Below are 18,039 nucleotides of genomic sequence, written 5' to 3'. Positions count from 1 at the left end.
AACATTTTTTTTAAGACTGGCATAACTAAACCAAAATACAGTTACAATGCATCCTTTGAATCAAATTGAAGTGCACACCTTAAATATACATAGAAACAGACACAGAACCTCACAATACCATTCACTAAAAAAGTGAAATATATAGCAGATATTTTACATTTTATCCTAAAAGTCCAAAAAATGCATCTTGTGGTAGGATTCTGAAGGCTTCATTACAGCTAGACCACAGAGTATCTGGAAATGCATAGTAAAGAGCCTCTCCATATTCCAACATCTTTACCTCTGTAAAGCTATTACCTCCTGCAGCTATGACAGCGTCTGCCCATCGAACAATCTCTTCATCATATTCTCGCCTCTTTACTAGACGAACTTCAATTCCCTCATTCCTGAGATAAAAAAGTAAAGTTTATATAAAATGTCCATTAATAACATAAAGGATGTTTTGAGAGGCAGGTTATTACAATGATGGAAAATAAACCTGTTTTATAAACAAATTTATGTTTAGTTTTGCAAGGTTAACTTCATTTTCATTTAATTACAACAGCCAATTTACTATGGTCAGGAAGCATATGACTAAACTGGAAGTTAATAACTATCCGAAATCTCTATGTACTTCAAAAACATCTTGTTTTTGCCCCTGACAAATAACAATATTGATAGATTAGAATTTTATTTCATTTTCTCTATTTCCTCTGATGCTAAAATTCATTATTACAAAAATGGCCAATAACTTTAACATCTCAAGAGACTTTTTAACTATAAAACTAGTCATTATTTTAAATCCAACAAACATTCCTTGTCAGACACTGAAACAGTGACTAAAATACTATTTTTCATGTTTTCACACCGATTCCCTTACATACAAACATATTCCTGACTGCATTAATTAATGAAGTTCCTATAATTTTTAGACATTCAAAGAATAATTTAATGAAGAATAGTCCAGTATTCTAATAAAACATTATATATACAGGTGAAACCTAATGCATATAGAATTATCTCTATAGAAAAGGCACTTCTCAGACCACCCAGTAACTGAAAATCTGTGGAATTTTCAGAGTACAATAAAAATTTCCTTAGAAATACTGTATCAACTCTACTAAAAACAGTATAATTTTTGGAAAACGCTTTTATAATGGCAGTCTTTACTAAAAACCTCAGGATCCTCTGCTAGTAAAAACAAAAACTGGAAGTCCTGAATACAAAAGCCCATCCAAGATCCAATCCAATTCACTTACCGTAAACTATCTAGAATATGCTCTACATTTTTGGTGTGAATATGATGTCGTTCAAGCAGTCCACTGTAGCTAGAGCCTTTCAATGCAAGCTATATCAAGATAAAACAAATTCTGTCTCATTATAGGACATATATTACACATTATAACATAGCTCTTTAAAAAGGCCTATAAAAATATAATGGATTTAAGACACATTTTTAGGACCAGAAGTTTAAATTCAACTAGAAAGTCTGATTTCAGAAAATCATAATTTGGTTTCAATACCAAATACAGCATTAAGTTTCCAGAATCATGTAGTTAACAGAATCTCAAAATGGTTTTTTTTTTCCTTTTTTCAACTTGAGGGTTTTTTAAATGGATTTTTAACACATTGAAGACCAAAGATAAACTAATATTTTAGAAGGCAGATGACCTTTGTCCCACTTGAATTTGCAGCTCTCTTCTGTTCAGATTTATGAACTCTATTTGGAATTTACCCCACGCAATCCAAACAAAGGACGGGTTAGCTCCCCGAAATTGGATAACTTTTAGATGTGAAGACATATCCTTCAAGAATTATCTTTCCTAGTCCACTAGAGTGATATTTTTATAATGTTAGCACCTTACCATTAATATTCTCCTTTTAAATTATATGTCTTCTAAATAATCCATAAAAGTAAAATGCTGAGAAAGAAGTTCAGACATATCCTCATTGCAATATCCATTTAATCAACTAGGAAATTTGTCCAGTAAAGTGAATGCTAGAATTAAAAAGCATGTTATTTTCTTTCCTTCTCCAACTTCCCTTATACCCTGCCTCTTGATGACATAATATCGGTTTTTCAAGTACCTGTCCAAATCTTAAATATATTTTTAGATTATTGAATTATGAAGTAAAACCCATTTTTGATAGCATTCTTAATAACGTATTTAACTTAAAAAAAATGTATAAAAAGGGCAGCCCAGGTGGCTCACTGGTTTAGTGCCACCTTCAGCCCAGCGTGTGGTCCTGGAGACCCAGGATTGAGTTCCATGTTGGGCTCCCTGCGGGGAGCCTGCTTCTCCCTCTCCCTGTGTCTCTACCTCTCTCTCTCTGCACCTCTCATGAATAAATAAAATCTTTTTAAAAAATGTATAAAAATAACAAGACATGGAAGGTACATATATAAAGAAAATTTAAAATATATATAATCTTATTGTCCTAGGACAGTTTATGTTAATATTTTGGTATCTACATATCCAGTCTTTTGTTTATGATACAGGGTAAGAGTTTTAAAATAGTTTTGTCCTCACTCTATAATCTAAAGGGAAATGTATGCTCCTCAAAAGAGGAGGGGAGGAAACATTTGGCTATTTAAAAATTAATACATATATGTTAACTCAAAAATATACTAGATCTGATAATCTGTATAACACTTTTTAACACCTAGACATAAGCTTCATATTTAGATAGATCATACCAACATCAAAAATATTTTTTAAAGAAAAGCAGTGACCAAGGTAATTAGATAATCCTTCATTTAACAACAAATCAACACACAACAGGTTTGAAAAACTATTTTAAGAGTAGAATTTCTGAATATGGATGAACATACTATTAATATTAAACTACTATTATGCAATTACAAATTAACTAAACTGTACTACCTCTCAGTAAATTTGGGTCATGCTGCTCTCCATCTCTACTCTTTCCCCTGGACATCTCTAGCTTCAAGGCTTTCTGTAAGAGATCTGTATGCAGAGGCCTCCCAAGGGCTACCCCTCCCCTGTCTTTAGGGCTCCAAATAAATGTATCCAACAGTGCATCTGACATCTTTCTCTGGATATCTAACAGGAATCTCAAACTAAAATACTCAGTATCAAACTCTTGACTTTTCAAACAAACTAGTTACTGTGGTGTATTTTTTTTGTTACAGTAATTACCTCTCAGCCCATTTCAAGAGTGAACACTTTACATAGTTAGAAATTGAGCTCTGAAGAATTAAATTCATCTATTCAAATATTTGAGTGTCTACGACTCTGTATTTGTTAAACATTAGTTGAGCTCAATTAAATGTATTTAATGGGGCACTGAAAACTGCCAAGGCAATGGGAATTCAAATGTACGATAAGTCTATTAAAATATTTCATCAAATATTCTTCTAACCTGCTATAAATAAAACTTAAGGGTAGCTGGTCCTCAACTCCCTGTCTAGATTTTCATTTTATGTTCCAATTTTTGGTTTGGACAATATAAAACATGTACCCAGGAATATAGGACATAAATCCTTATGTATGATAACTGTAAATTCTGGTCTGGTGGTTCAGAAGCTTTTGTGCGCACTTCTGACTCTCAGCAAACTCCAGAAAATTAAGATTACTCAGCAGCTATTAGAAAACTTTGCTTTGAGATGGTAAACGGGATTTGAATTTGTGAAAAACTTCAAGTTTTCCATGATTTTACCAAGTTTTGGTAGCAACACTAAAATTCCTAAACTTCCATACCTAAATATAAAGTTCATTTAGCATAACATCAGAATACTTAATATTGGGGCAGAAATGTCATTTCATAAATTTTGTTCCCATTCAAATTTCTTCTTGTAAACTAATTCTCTAATAACGTTTATTTGGAGAATACAAGTTACTATATTATTTTCTTCAAATATCTAAATGGTTGGTCTAATAAGCTTCATTAACATGGACTGGCTAAAGTAGGCAAACACAAGATAAGGCATTTTGTAAAATCACTTAATAAAAGCATCAATTAGAAAGTCTTAAATCACTAACTGGCTCATACAGTTTAAAGTTTTCTTTTATATTCAAAGGCTGGAAAGAATTTCTGGCTATCCCTCTGAAAATAACAAGACTTCAAGTATTTAAAATCATACTTCCCCGAAAACAAAAACACAAACTCTTTATGTCTTACAGTGAAGAGGTTAGAGAAATTACTGAAACTTTGAACACATTCTCAATTCTGCAATGTTACACTGCCAGTATTAGCAACAAAGTGTTAACATTTTTATTTTTTCCAAAAAATCTTGTGTTGATGTGATTTAAAAAATATAGTTTTAAGGATTATTCACCAGAATACCTGGAAAAACCAGTGTGAATCTAAAAGATCTACAGTCTTTCACTGCAGTGAAAGAACAAAAAAAAAAAAGTTTCATTCAAGCAACAAGAGCTTCTCCTACAAAATTTCCAAACGCCAGCATCACTTCTCCCCAGGTAGCTTAGAAATTAAAACAAAAGAAAGCATGAAAGAAATAAAGGAGGATTCTGAACCAATAAAAGCTTGCCTACCTTAAAGTTACATGTGATACGCTACTTCCTAAATAATCCAACCACTTTTATTAAAGGATCATAGATATTTTTACTTGACCAAAACTGAGTTTATTACAAATACAAATTTTTAAGATTCATTTTACTAGTCAGTTCAATGTTCCTACTTTGTACTCTACATACTAACTCACATGAAGGCTCAAAAAGGGAAGGAAATAGGTCTTTTTAAATTTAACACATAAGAAATGCACATTCTGAGGCAACAATTTGGTACATAAACTCACTAGGCATAATTTAAGCACTCTTCAAAGTACACCCACATAACTTAATGGTACACTGAGTATTAATTCAGAACTGCCTTAAAATGATTACTAACACCTAGTCAACAGCTAGAAAGTAAATGATTCCACCTAGCATGATCCGGTCTGGGGATCCCTGGGTGGCGCAGCGGTGGTCTGGTACAGTGAAGCCTGAACACTTCTTTAGTTATATCTGGCATTTATCTTGGATCATTTCCATTTCACGTATCCTTTCTCCCAGGTGCTTACCCATCATTCTCTTCTTACAACTGCATTCCTCTTTTTATTCTACTCCTTCATGTGTTGGGATTGCTCAAGGTACCACTTTCAACTTTATTTGTTCCCACTTCATTTTCCTTGAGTTACCTTTCCACACCAGAGGCTTGATCTCCCAAGTACACACCAGTAACTGTGAGATACACACTGTCAGCTCTCTCCTTTCTCTTGAGCTATAGGCTCAAATTTTCGAAAGCCTACATTTATATCCCCCCCCTCACCACCACCACCGGTAGATCAAGTACCTCTCCCCAAAACCATCTAATTCCAATGACCTATTTCTTCTTCAAATTTGCTCTTCTCAGTGCCTTATATCAGTTAACAATACTTTTTTTTCCATTATTTTTAAATGTTTTTGAGTAGTTGATATGTTACATAGTTTCAAGTGTGCAACACAGTGATTTGACAACTTAGCAATACTTATATTTGTATAATCAACAGAATAAACCCAGATGTCCTTTTTTTTTAAATATTTATTTACTTGACAAAGAGAGAGAGCAGAACAGGGAGAGCGGCAGGTAAAGGGAGAGGGAGAAGCAGGCTCTCCTCTGAGCAGAGACGGCGATACAGAACTGGATCTCAGGAACCTGAGATCATGACCTGAGCTAAAGGCATACAGATGTTTAACCAACTGAGCCACCCAGGGGACCTCCAGGTGTCCCCTTTAATTCTTCCCTCACACTCGATCTCCATAGCCAGTTGGTGGCAAAGTACAACAAATACACGTGTAAACGGTTTCCCCAATCTGTCCTTCACAGGCATGCTGCCACCACTTGACTTCGACATCAGCTCTTATGTGGTCTCGTGCCAATAGCCTGCCTCCAGAACTACTTCCTTATTTAAGTCTTTATTTCTCATTCCACCAAACTAACCACCACCATGACAAGCTTGCTTTTATACTAGCCCCAGAATGCTAAAGTCTCAGGAAAACTGACCCTCCAGCCCACACCTATGGGGAAAGAGAGCAGGACGGTTGCATTCTACTGCTAACAAAGACTGGAAATTATTAGGACATAAAGCCAACTCCTGTTCATGACATTTAATATCTTTATAACACCCAGCCTACCTGTGTAGCTTCTAGATACTTATTCTTGAGCAATGATTTCCAAACTCCCTTAAAACGGTTGTCACATCAATTTCTTAATCACAACCAGCATTGCTATTAAGAAAAACATAAACTACTGTATGTAACTGGCTCAATTGTTTCATGTTATCTTTTATTTCAAATAGGAGTATACTTACTCAGCCATGATGTAAAATTTTTCTGTAGATTAGAGTCAAAAGCACTTAAGTTCTTCTTGCTGGCAAAAGGATTAACTTTCCCTTGTCTTGCTAGTACTATTCTCTCCTATTCACATATCAATTCTTCCTTATTCTTTAATATTTAATTAAAGTATCCTGAACTTAAGATATTTCACTCATCACAATGTCAAAAATGTAGAAGTCTACCAAGTGCCAGTGAGAACATGAGGAATCTGGGAGTTGTTCGATGCATATGGAAATAATATTTGTACTTCTAATCACATTTTTAATAGTAGAAAAACTGGAAACAACCTAATATCCCAAACAATGTAATACTAGATGGCACTTAAAGTGAATTAACATAGATCAAATAACATAGATCAAGCCAAGAGTAAGAAAAGCAAATTTCTAAAGAACAGGCAGCACAATCTAAAGAATATATTATTGACCTAACTTTTTCAAGATGCACAAAATAGTATACTTTTTATGGACGGTCATATTAATCAATGTGTAACATACGCATGAGGAAGATATATATATATATACACACACATACATATTTAACAGCTTCAAGCCAGTGGTTACCACTAGGGACACAGGGAGGGGAAAAGTGGAAGGATAGGGCTTTATTTTATTTTTTAAGATTTATTTATTTATTTATGAGGGACACAAAGAGAGGCAGAGACATAGGCAGAGGGACAAGCAGGCTCCTCACAGGGAGCCTAATGTGTGACTCGATTCCAGGACCCTGGGATCACAACCTGAGCAGAAGGCAGACAGATGTTCAACCGCTGAGCCACCCAAGTGCCCTAGGATAAGTCTTCAGTTATAAAACTTCCTTTAAAAAAATCACAAGCAAATGTGGCAAAATATTAGCAGCTGTTAAGTCTCAGCTGTATATACAAGTATCTTTTGAAAGTTCTCTATGTGGTAAAAATATTTCACAATTGAAAATCTAAAAACAATCACTAGAAAGTCTGCTTAAAATCTGAAAAAATTCAAAAGTCTTCTTCTCTTTCATTCTTGCCCTTTCCCAAGTTATTCTCTCCATTCTCTGTATTCCTATGGACCACTTATACAGTTATAACACAATTTAATATATTTTCTCCTAACATTTGGGAACCCCTTTTATTCACCTGTGGTTCCCCAGAACCTAGCAGGATGCCTAATTAGCAAGTGCTCAATGAATGGGTTGGTGAATATTTAAAAGTGACACTTTAAAATAAAAAAAATTAACAAACGTCATGAATGTTAGCAATAGTGATACTGTAAGCTAGTATTTTAAAGATCATGGTTTTTATTATTATTTTCTCCATTACAAAAATACTTCTTAGAGTAAAAAAATTCAAAACTGTCACTTCCTACAAGAGATAGGCTTTAAAAAAAAAAAAACCTACATAAGCAAGAGTTAAATTCAACAAATCTTCATTTCCTTTAGTGTTCTATTTTATAAAGGAACCTACTTTAAAGTGACCAAAGCCATACCATTTTAGGTACATAATTTAACAAATAATAATGGCATTTACATAATCATTATTGTGGCTGGAAAATTAAAATTATGCTGCTTTAAATTATGTAAATTATATATTTAATTTGATCTTCCTAAAAATTATGTAAACAAGGAAAAGCAGACATTATTATACCTATTCCACAGTCAAAGAAGCTGATAAATAGAGAGAGGTTACGTTACTTGCTCAAGTTTATAAAGCTAATAGACTGGTGCCAGGATCAAAACTCATTCCTCCTGCTCTTAATCCAGGATTTGTCCACTACAGATTCCTAATATTCCTATGTTAGCTATATATTTCATTCCTGATTGAGAGCTGTAAATACTCATTAGGGCACTAAGCCTCAATTTTAATCATTAAGTTATATAGGCCAAGAACTATTCTGTTCCTATGTCCTAATTCTACCCACTTTTTTAGGAAGAAGAAAGTCAATCAGCTAATCTCTCCTTGAATGCAGATGTCTTACAGGGGTTGGTCTAATTTCCTGCACAATCCACATCATATACAATAAACTTTCCTAAGGCGTGAAATAATCAGGAAATTTGCTGATATTCTGAAATACACATTTCTGTTACATATTAACAAAGATTACAGTGAAAAATGAAGTTAACTTACACTTTACTAGCTCAGAAGGTATGTACATGTGTCAATACTCAAAATTCAATTCATATAATTAAAAATACAGGAAAAGTGATCACAGTAAGAAATTACATTTTGACCAGTCTTATGGCTGGCCATATATATATATATATATATATATATATTTCCTAAAATTTCTCCCAGGTAATCCTAATACAGTGAAAGGTGAAAAGCAGGGCTCAAAAGCCCATTGGTTAATGATTATGTTAATGGTAGAATTTCAGCTACTCTAACATTCAACCCCTTTACATTGTTCAGAGTCTCTTATTTAACTGCAAATATTTATGGAAGGGAGACTATCGTAAGCCTCTATTTCCCAATTTGCATTCCACAAAATTTGATGTTTTTCTGCCTCCTTCCCCCTACTGCGAATCCCATAGTCAAATCAAAATCCTGTTTTCTTTAGGTTTATGTTTCTCAAACATACTTAACCATGAAAAAACTCTTTTAGGGAACTCATGTTGGTAACTTCAACCTTAAGCTTGCAGCAGCTAACATCTTTTGGAAAAATGATAGCTGGAAATAAGGCTCTGGACTAGAAGCCTCCAGGAGAAAAAGAACTAAAACTGATTTCTAAAAAGTCAAAAATATTTTACCACCCTTTTTGGTGGGGATGGGAAGATAGAGAGGATGATGATGAATAAGATGCATTCCTTGCCCTCAAGTCTAGAGAAGAAAATAATCAGATTATACTCAAAGGTGGAAAGCTCAAATATGTTAAGTATTAGGAAGATATATTGGCAACCTTGGTGGCCAGAGAGGGGCAAGACAAAGTTACCAAAGAAGGCTCCTGTAAAAGTAATGTCTAGAGCCTTACCTCAAAGGAAGGCTAGGAATTGGCTAGAGGAAGCAGGAATATTCTAACCAAAAGAGGCTGCGGAAGTAAAGATGCTAATAGACGCAAATCAAACCATCCGAAATACCATTTTTCACCTGCCAGCTTGGTAAGACCCCCAAAATGTGATAAACTGCTTATTGGGGGAGGGGAACACCTTTCATCCATTGCTGGTGAAGGCATACAGCCTCCAAGGGAAGCAATTTGGCAATATGGATTAAAAAATTCAAATGCACATGCCTTGACAGCAATTCTACCTTTAGGTATTTATCTTCAAAGCTGATTCACATGCAAGTAAATTAACACAAATGTTCATACAAAATGTACTTCAATAAAGACGCACCCAATAGAATACTATTCAAACTGTTTTAAAGAAAGAACAAAGTGCAGAAAACCTTAAATAGTATGTTATCTCTGTGTAAAAAAGGGATGGGACAAAGAAAAGTAATATTTCACTGTGTTGATTTGTATGTATAGATTATTTCTGGAAGAAAACACAAGAAACTGATAACACTGGCTACTTCCAGGGACAAAAACTGTGTGCCCAGGGATAAGAATAAGAGAAAGACTTTTTCATTGTACACTCTTCTGTATCTTTTACATGTTGGACCATTTTAATGCACTACTGATCCATAAATAAAATTAAATCAGGGCACCACCTAATGAAAATAAGATCAGTTTTAAATTAATGGAAAATGAAGTCCAAGACAAAAATTGATCAGAAATGAAGCTTAAGAGGTAGACAGGAGCCAGTTCCTGAAGGGCTTTGTTTGGCATAGTAAGGATCATAAGGGTTCCCATACAACAGTGCTTCTCAAAATGTGATCTGGGGACCACTTGCAAATCTGGAGAGCTGGTTAAAAATGCAGATCCCTGGACAGACCCAGCAAACTTCAGGGTGTGGTTCAGAAAGGTAGAGTCTGGAGTCTCCATAAACTGAATCAGAATCTTGGGGTGCTAATGTTCAGGCATCCTCATTTTAGCAAATTTCCTAGGTGATTCTACAGGTTATGTGGAGCTTTTGAGTAGTTCTAAACAGAGAAGTAAAGTGGCCAGATGTTCACTTTAGATAGACGACTTTGGTGCCTGTATCTGAAAGATTTGAAAGGAATGGGATTCTGTTAGAAGGCCCTGGAAGTACTCCAGATCATGTTCTTTAATTTGATAAATATTCACATAGACTACACTCCTTGCACACCATGTGGCAAAAGTATCTGCCCGAGAATTATAACCTAAGCTACACTATCATTTTCATGATACCCAGTAAAGGAAACAAAATCCACGGTGCTATATCTCCTAAATATGCTAAGAAGGTAATAACTAGGAATAATTTAATCCAGTAATAGAGGGACTGCAAAATGAAATTATTCTATCCCATTTTAAAGATAATTTTAAAAACAATAAAAATGGCAACCTTAAAAAGGGTTGTTTCTGGGGTTGGGGTGGAGGGAGAGAAGGGTGGAAACCATTCATGTCTTATTCGGTATAGAACAAAATATTTTTTTTTTAAGATTTATTTATTCATGAGATACACAGAGAGAGGGAGAAAGAGGCAGAGACACAGGCAGAGGGAAAAGCAGGCTCCATGCAGGGAGGGAGCCTGACATGGGACTTGATCCCGGGACCCTAGGATGATGCCCTGGGCTGAAGGCAGGCGCCTAACCGCTGAGCCACCCAGGGATCCCCCTATACTAAAATATTTTTAAATGAAACCTACTCTTTAGCCAATAAGGCATGTTTACAATGACAAAATCCTTTCCAATCAGCTTTGATTCATCTAAAGATGAAATTTGTTGAGTGTTATGGACCCTATTAATAAAAATTCCACATTTGCCAGCAGCTGCATCTCTTCTGATGTAAGTAAATCACAATAATAGTTTAATTAGTCCTTGCAAGGTAGTGAGCCAGGAGAGGTACAATCCTTGACTAGAAATTCACAGGAAACATCATGTCAAGATTTAAAAATAAAGCAATGCGGGGCAGCCCAGGTAGCTCAGCGGTTTAGTGCCACCTTCGGCCAGGGCGTGATCCTGGAGACCCGGGATTGAGTCCCATGTCAGGCTTCCTCTGCCTGTGTCTCTGCCCGCCCCCCCGGTCCCCCCCTCCTCCCTGTGTATTCTCATTAATAAATAAAATCTTTAAAAAGAATAAATAAAGCAATGCAACCAATATGAAAGAAAACTGGAAGTCTGACTTTGACCGACTTTGAAAGACAGAAACCTACTCTGTACAAACCAACTCAACTAAGAAGTATTTCCCCTATTGGTTTAAGTTTCCACAAAGTGAAAGACTCATGATGCTTGAGGGTATAAAATCCCACTGACACTCCATCCTTCATCTTCTATTTAAATTTTTACAAATAAGCTAACAGATACCTATTCTGCAACAAGACCACCACTTCCACAGCAAATGAGAACACTCAAATACAAAGCTTCAGGTTACCATGACACTGTAGACACAAGAGGAATGGTGCCAGAGACTAAAGTAAGCACATGGCCACTTTCTTTTATATCCAATTCACATGATTGATATAACTTAGTATCTTTTACCCCAGCAAAATAGCAAACAATATTAACCAGCTTATCAGGCCTACCACAGAATCCCATTTGAGAACAACTTTACACAGCCCGGTATTATTTGGCCTGGACTCCACCTAATGCTATTCCATTTTGAATACTGGCTTTAATACAAATGGTAAAATAAACTCACATCAGTAAGGAGCTAAGCCAATAATATGTAACTGAAATGACAACAGCTATTTCACTTGCCTTGCAATTACAAAACGATGTGTTCTATGGTACAGAAGTTTTAACTCAAAAGTTTTCTTATCCCAAACAGCAATCCTAGCCAAAGACAAATATTTACCTATTAGAGATTTCTCTTTTTAGATACTCAGAGTGGGTACACTAGGTAGTTCAATTTCTAAAGACTTATTGATTTGCCTACATTTTAAAAGTTCTCATTAGTGGCAATCTAGTTCAGAGGTCCTAGAATTAATCTAATTTAGAGAACACTCATTTTCTTGAGGCCTTGAAAAGTTACCCAGAGTTTCAAAACGCTAGCACTAAAAAAGGCCTTGGAGGCTATCTTGCCCAACCTTACTATTTAACATACCGAACGAGGCAAAAGCACTTTGAAAAACATGACCGTACTACAGAAAGGCATTTATCATTGTCACACATGACCCCACAAAAGTTAAAAAGGCCCGTAGGAAGTTAACACAGAAATGGGCAGAGGACTCCAAGATCCTACACTCAATCCTATACCCCCAAACAGGCCAGAGGATACTACTTTAAACTGTTTTTGAGAGGTTTTCATAAAACTGTATAAAGAACATATTTACAACACATATATTTGACAATCTCTATAAAGTGTATCTTGCAAAACCGGGAGTACAATCCAAGGAACACACCTCTTCCCCAACACAGAAACAATGTGCTTGCTTCTGACATTCTTATTCCCGGCCTCGCCCCCAATTTCACTACTCCAACTTCCTACTCAAACTGATCTACTCTTTTCAAATGATGCATTTGTTTTCTATAAATTGCTACATCTTCAAACACTAAAGGAAAGGAGAAAAAAAACAAACCTGCACCTAGCACTTCCATCTAATGAAAGCAGGGGCCCTCCTCAATTAACCCATTAAAGTATCAAGAAGTTTAATGCTGAAAAGAGTCCTTAAGCAGACATGATGATTTACAACTTCACTTTGATACCTGCATAAAACAGTAAAAATCTGAAGATTACAAACCATACCAGAAGTTTAAAAAACAGGCTGTCTACTCTGGTACAGAATTCTACAAGATTTGGTTTTAGGCCTCTAATTCCAAAGCTTTATGGTGCAGAGTATCAACAATTAGAGATTTCCATATTGTTCATGGTAACATCTTAACGCTCCTTTTCCTAAAGTTCAAGCGCAGGGAGCAAGGGATCAGAAGTTTCAAAGGGGGTGGGGCACCTGGGTGGTTCAGTGGCTGAGCATCTGCCTTTGGCTCCCCCGGGCCTGGGATGGAGCCTCACATCAGGCTCCCTGCAGGGCCCCTGCCTCCCCCTCTGCCTGTGTCTCTGCCTCTCTCTCTCTGTGTCTCTCATGAATACATAAATCTTTAAAAAAAAAAAAAAAAAAAAAAGGTTTCAGAAAGGAACAAAGAGAGGGATATTCACAGTTTTTTTTTTTTCTTGGACAGACTTACATACTTTTGCAAAGATACTAATATCTGCACTAAACACATTCTGCTGTGGAGCCACTGCTATGCGTGGACACGGGCTATTTATTGCATGATTCCCGAGTCTTCCTGCCCTCCCTCTTGCCCTTTCTCCGTAGAAACATATTCAAAGTGAAATTTTCTCCCTCGCTGTCGCCTGAATCCAAAACACGTGTGCTTTTAAAACAAACTGCTAGAACCTTGTCTGACGACCACGTTCCATCACGGAAAAGGCTCGCCCAGGCCGGCTTTCCGGGGTATCCCAGGCCTCGCAGTCCTGCAGGGTAAAAGGGGGTGTGTCCGCGGTACCTTCGCCCTCTCCCCCACCTCCCGCCGCGGCGCCCCGGGGCCCCCTTCCCCCGCGGAGACTTGGGGAGCTGTTGCCGGAGCGTCCAGACGTTCAGCCAGGCGGCCCACCTTCCTCGGGGCTGTGGCTGCTATTCCCAAGGGGGAGAGCAGGGGGTGGGGCTGGAGAGGGCTCGAATGGATGCCCCAACCCTGCCCGCCGGGAGCTCCTGCTCCCCGCTCCCGAGCCTTCCTCCCCGACTAGGGGGTCCCTGCAGTGCCGGTGACCCCCGCCCCGTGGCACACGCGCACACACGAGGCGGGAGGCGGGGGGGGGGGGGGGTCTACGAGCGGAGCGCGGCGAGCCGGGAGGCCGGGCGTCCGGGGCCCGGGGAGGAAGGCTGGCCCGAGAGGTCTCGGCGCCCCGCGCAGCCGCGGCCGGGCCTGGGGGGGGACGGGGGGCCGCCGGGGACCCACCAGCTGCTTCAGGTCCTCCTCCGAGAGCTCCGCGTAGCGGTACCGCTGCTGCTCGAACTCGTAGCGGGTGGTCTTGGCCACCACCACCACCCGCGACGGGCGGAAGCCGCCGTCGGGGCGGCTGCCACAGCCCGCCAGCTCGCGCGGCTGCCCCTGCCCCAGCCGCCGCCGGCCGCCGCCGTCCCCGCAGAGCCGCGGCCGCGCCGTGGGGCCTCCCGCGCCCGGTCCGCTCAGCACCGCCGCCCGGCCGCCCGCCACGCGCCGACAGCTGCCCAGCAGGAAGCCTCGGTAGCAAGTCATCCTCCGCCCCGCGGGGCTGCAGGCCCGGGCTCCCGCCTCCGCCGCCCGCCACCAGCACTGCCCGCCGCCGCGCCGCCCCGGCCTCCAGCTCCGCGCCGGGCGGGGACAGGTTAAGTGCACCGCCGTGCGTGGCCCGCGCCGCCCGGGGGACGTGCCCGGACGTTGGCGGGGGCGGGGCAGGCCGGGCGACGGGGCGGCGGGAGAGCCCGAGCCCCGGGAGGGGTGGGCGGGGAGGAGCGGGAGGCCTCGGGGGGCTGGGCTGGCCTGGCCGTGTTCGCGGCTCCGAGTCCGCCCACGCCTGCGCAGTGGCCGCGGCGCCGCGCGGGGGGTGGGGCCCACCGCCTGCCCCACCCCTTCCCTGGGCGGCCACCAATCCCGCCCGCCCGGCCCCCGCGCTGTGAGCCAATCAGAGCCGGCTGCGGCTCGGAGCCCGAGGAGCTGCGGGGATTGGCTGCGGCCGGAGGAAGGGCTGGAATTCTAATTAGCGATTGGGCCGCCGTAGGAATCCAGCTGGAACCGGTCTGAAGCGGCGTGGGGGGCCCCGCGGGTGCGGTTTCGAGCGCCGGGCGGGAGAGCAGGTACCTCTGCGCACCTCCCCGCTTGGGTTTCCTCATTGCACGGGCCCGGACGGTGTGAAACCAGACGCTTTCATCATCGCACACGAGACTGGATTCTTGAGTCCTTCGTTCCGCCGAGCCCAGTCGGATGGCCGATACGACCCCCGCCGGGCTGCGGTCCAGGAGACGGAGCGAGGACCGTCTGCGCCGCTCGGGCGGGCTCGTGCAGGATGCAAATGCAGAGCTTCAGGTTCGGAAGTGACTGAGAAGTGCCAGACAGACAGCAGGGAGCCGCGTGCCCGGCCCGTCTAAGCAAGGCGCCTGGTGGGACTACGCGAGTTGTGCACCCTGCGGACAACCCCAAAAGTGTCAGCCCGGAGAGGGAAAGAGTTAGCCTTTGAGGAAATTAGAGGGTGATGGGGTGAGGAATCTGGCCAAGCGGAGCATTTCTAGATGGGGAGAGAAGATTGAAAGAGTAGATAGGTCAAGAGAGGAAGGTGAAGAATGTGTTAGTCTTCTGGGCTTCCTTCTGTAGGTAGGAGTCAGCGTTTGGAAGGCTTTTAACTGGAAAGAAGGGAGTCCATGAAACCGTGATGAGCAGTTTATCTGGCTTGAGCCTGTTGAGTGGATTGGGAGGCAAGACGAGGAAGGACACTTGGCCCTGATGGAAGAGTTACACGTGGCCCTGCGTTGACTTGGTAATGGAAGTGGAAGAAAACGCTCCCGTCGTTAAGGGTTGCATCAAATGGCTGTCTACATCCTCCTGCTCCTCCCTCCTCCTCCCTACATCCACCTGTTTGGGCGCCTTCTTTGCTTCTTTTAGTCCTAGCATCATCGGTATTAAACGAGCCCGTGGACTTTGGGCAGGTCACTTCATCTTGCTGGGCCTCAGCTTCCTTATCTATAAAATGAAGGTGTTTAACTAGAGTGATACCAAGGTTCAGTCAAGCCCCAATTGATTCAGAATCAGGACTCTTGCTTTTCAGCTAGCCGCCACCACCAACATTCATCCATCGGTTCACCGAATATTTATGGGGTCCCTACTGTGTGCCAGGTAGTATATTAGAATAGGAAATACAGAGTGGAGGCTGGTGTCTGCTTTTAGTAGGTCTCTGATCCCTTCTGTCCAGGAGCTATGTCTCACAGCAGGTGCTCCTAGCGACTTGCATTGAACATGGAATCCTCTCTTAACTTCTATGGGGTGTGAATTACTCATCTATAACTTGAACATCCTCAAGGTCCTTCCTCTTCCCACTATTCCAACACCTTGTTTAGTAAGGATTTCCACAGAGGAAACAGCGCGAACAGAAGTATGGAGCAATGAAACAGCAGTTCTGAATTGCTAGAGAATTTAGAGGAGGCAGGCCACAGTGGGAAGTGAGGCTAGGGAGGCAGATGGGGGAAAGACGTGGAAAGTGTTCTATCTATGCTTAGGAACTTGGCCTTTATCCTGCATATTCTAAGAAGCCACTAAGAGGGGAAAATGATATGCTTAGCTTTGCAAAGATTACAAACAGGAATTTCTTAGAAGAAACAAGCAGAGAATAAATGCCTGAAAGATACTCAACCTTATTAGAAGTAGAAAAATGCAAATGAAGGTAATTTCACTGAGTCTTTTACATCCACTAGCTTGGCAGAAATTAAGAAGTTTTGGCAAACTTCTAATTGTTTGAAAACTATTACATCAAATCTTTATTAGGCTATACATTTGCCAGTTATTTCAATAACTTCTCCAATGCCATGGTTTTCCAAATATTGTCTTAGAAACTTTAAATGTGTTCATGTTTCCAGTTTGTCCACTCTTAAGTCTGATGTCAAAAATCATGCAGTACTGTAGGTGTGACCTGCCTATTGCAAAACAAACCAAAGTGCTTGCATTCGTGGATTTAATATGAGTTTCAATACTCTCAAAACTACTAAAATAATCGCTTATGTTACTGAGTTTCAAATTCAAACCCCATCTATGGCAGGGCTGGTGTACTTTTCTAGTAGGTGAGCTTACCCAACCACCTCATAACCACATCTCAAGAAGTTTATTTGTTTTCAACATTTTATGGAGTAAATTATATATCATTGTGATAATCACAATTTGATGGCTTACAAAGGTTAAGATGTATCCTTCCCAATCCCTAGAGCCCCCTCCAACCGACATACATTCTGACTCTATGAAAGATAAACTCCCTCCCCTTTTAAAATGACATCCACATACTCTAGGACTTGTATATTAATCCTTGGAGTCAAAGGATTCCTGGCTTTGGCAGTAATGGATGTAAAATAATATTTTAATAGAGAATGTTTTGATGGTCCATAATTAAGCTGAATAACTTGGTAGAGTCTAAAGCCTTGTTGAAAGAGAAGAATATTAAGGTTACTTGAATATAAGAGATGTATAATTGGATATATTAAATGTATATCTAGTACATTTGGGAAGTATTTAAATTTTAACAAAAGCAGCTTCTATCAAAATCTAAGAGTTATGCTTTGAAATCGTCTACCTAAAAACTTATGAAAATTATTTCATTGTATGATGATCTCTTCACCTTAAAGAGAGGTCAAAGTCTGTAGAAAAAACAAAAAAGAAGAAGGCTAAATGAAGATAGAGGGCAAAAAAGAAAGTATAAGATGTTTCTACTTTTATTACCCCCTCCAAAATATTACTAAATATTTGCATAATGATCATGAGAAGGCATAATAGTGTGGACAGAAAATTATTTGAAAGTCATAAGCTAAATAAAATGTTTCTGCTGTTGGTAATTGTGTCATAATCCAGAAATTTTCACTCTTTTTCTCTCTGCCTTTCTGATATTCTAATACTATTTTTTATTTTTTATACTGGCATTACGTATAGATAAGTAATTGAAGTAGTCTAATTTTTTTGTTTGGTATGTGCAGAGAAGTACAAGAAAGATCACAGAAAGAAAGAATGAATTCAAATGATACT

At 40.0% G+C, this 18,039-nt stretch overlaps 1 protein-coding gene across 4 annotated transcripts in view; it reads right to left on the bottom strand.

The window, feature by feature from the left end:
* Nucleotides 1-14,624, bottom strand: part of NADK2 (NAD kinase 2, mitochondrial) — a 43,744-nt gene extending 29,120 nt beyond the window's left edge. Inside the window, exons 1-4 of one of the 4 annotated variants that reach the window (XM_049109351.1) lie at nucleotides 14,242-14,610; nucleotides 13,680-13,756; nucleotides 1,239-1,327; nucleotides 298-386 (exon numbers count right to left, since the gene is read on the bottom strand). Coding sequence is in view for 3 of the 4 variants with exons in the window: in XM_049109350.1 (XP_048965307.1) it covers nucleotides 298-386; nucleotides 1,239-1,327; nucleotides 14,242-14,541 (478 nt within the window). In the remaining variant the exon portion in view is untranslated. Of the gene's footprint in view, nucleotides 1-297; nucleotides 387-1,238; nucleotides 1,328-13,679; nucleotides 13,757-14,241 lie in introns of all 4 variants that reach the window. The other 3 variants (XM_049109350.1, XM_049109348.1, XM_049109349.1) reach the window with 3 other exon arrangements.
* Nucleotides 14,625-18,039: the final 3,415 nt, after the last annotated feature.

The sequence above is a fragment of the Canis lupus genome, chromosome 4, assembly GCF_003254725.2.
Source record: "Canis lupus dingo isolate Sandy chromosome 4, ASM325472v2, whole genome shotgun sequence".
In the NCBI taxonomy this organism is placed as follows: Eukaryota; Metazoa; Chordata; class Mammalia; order Carnivora; family Canidae; genus Canis; species Canis lupus.
This window is presented reverse-complemented; position numbering and strand designations above follow the sequence as displayed.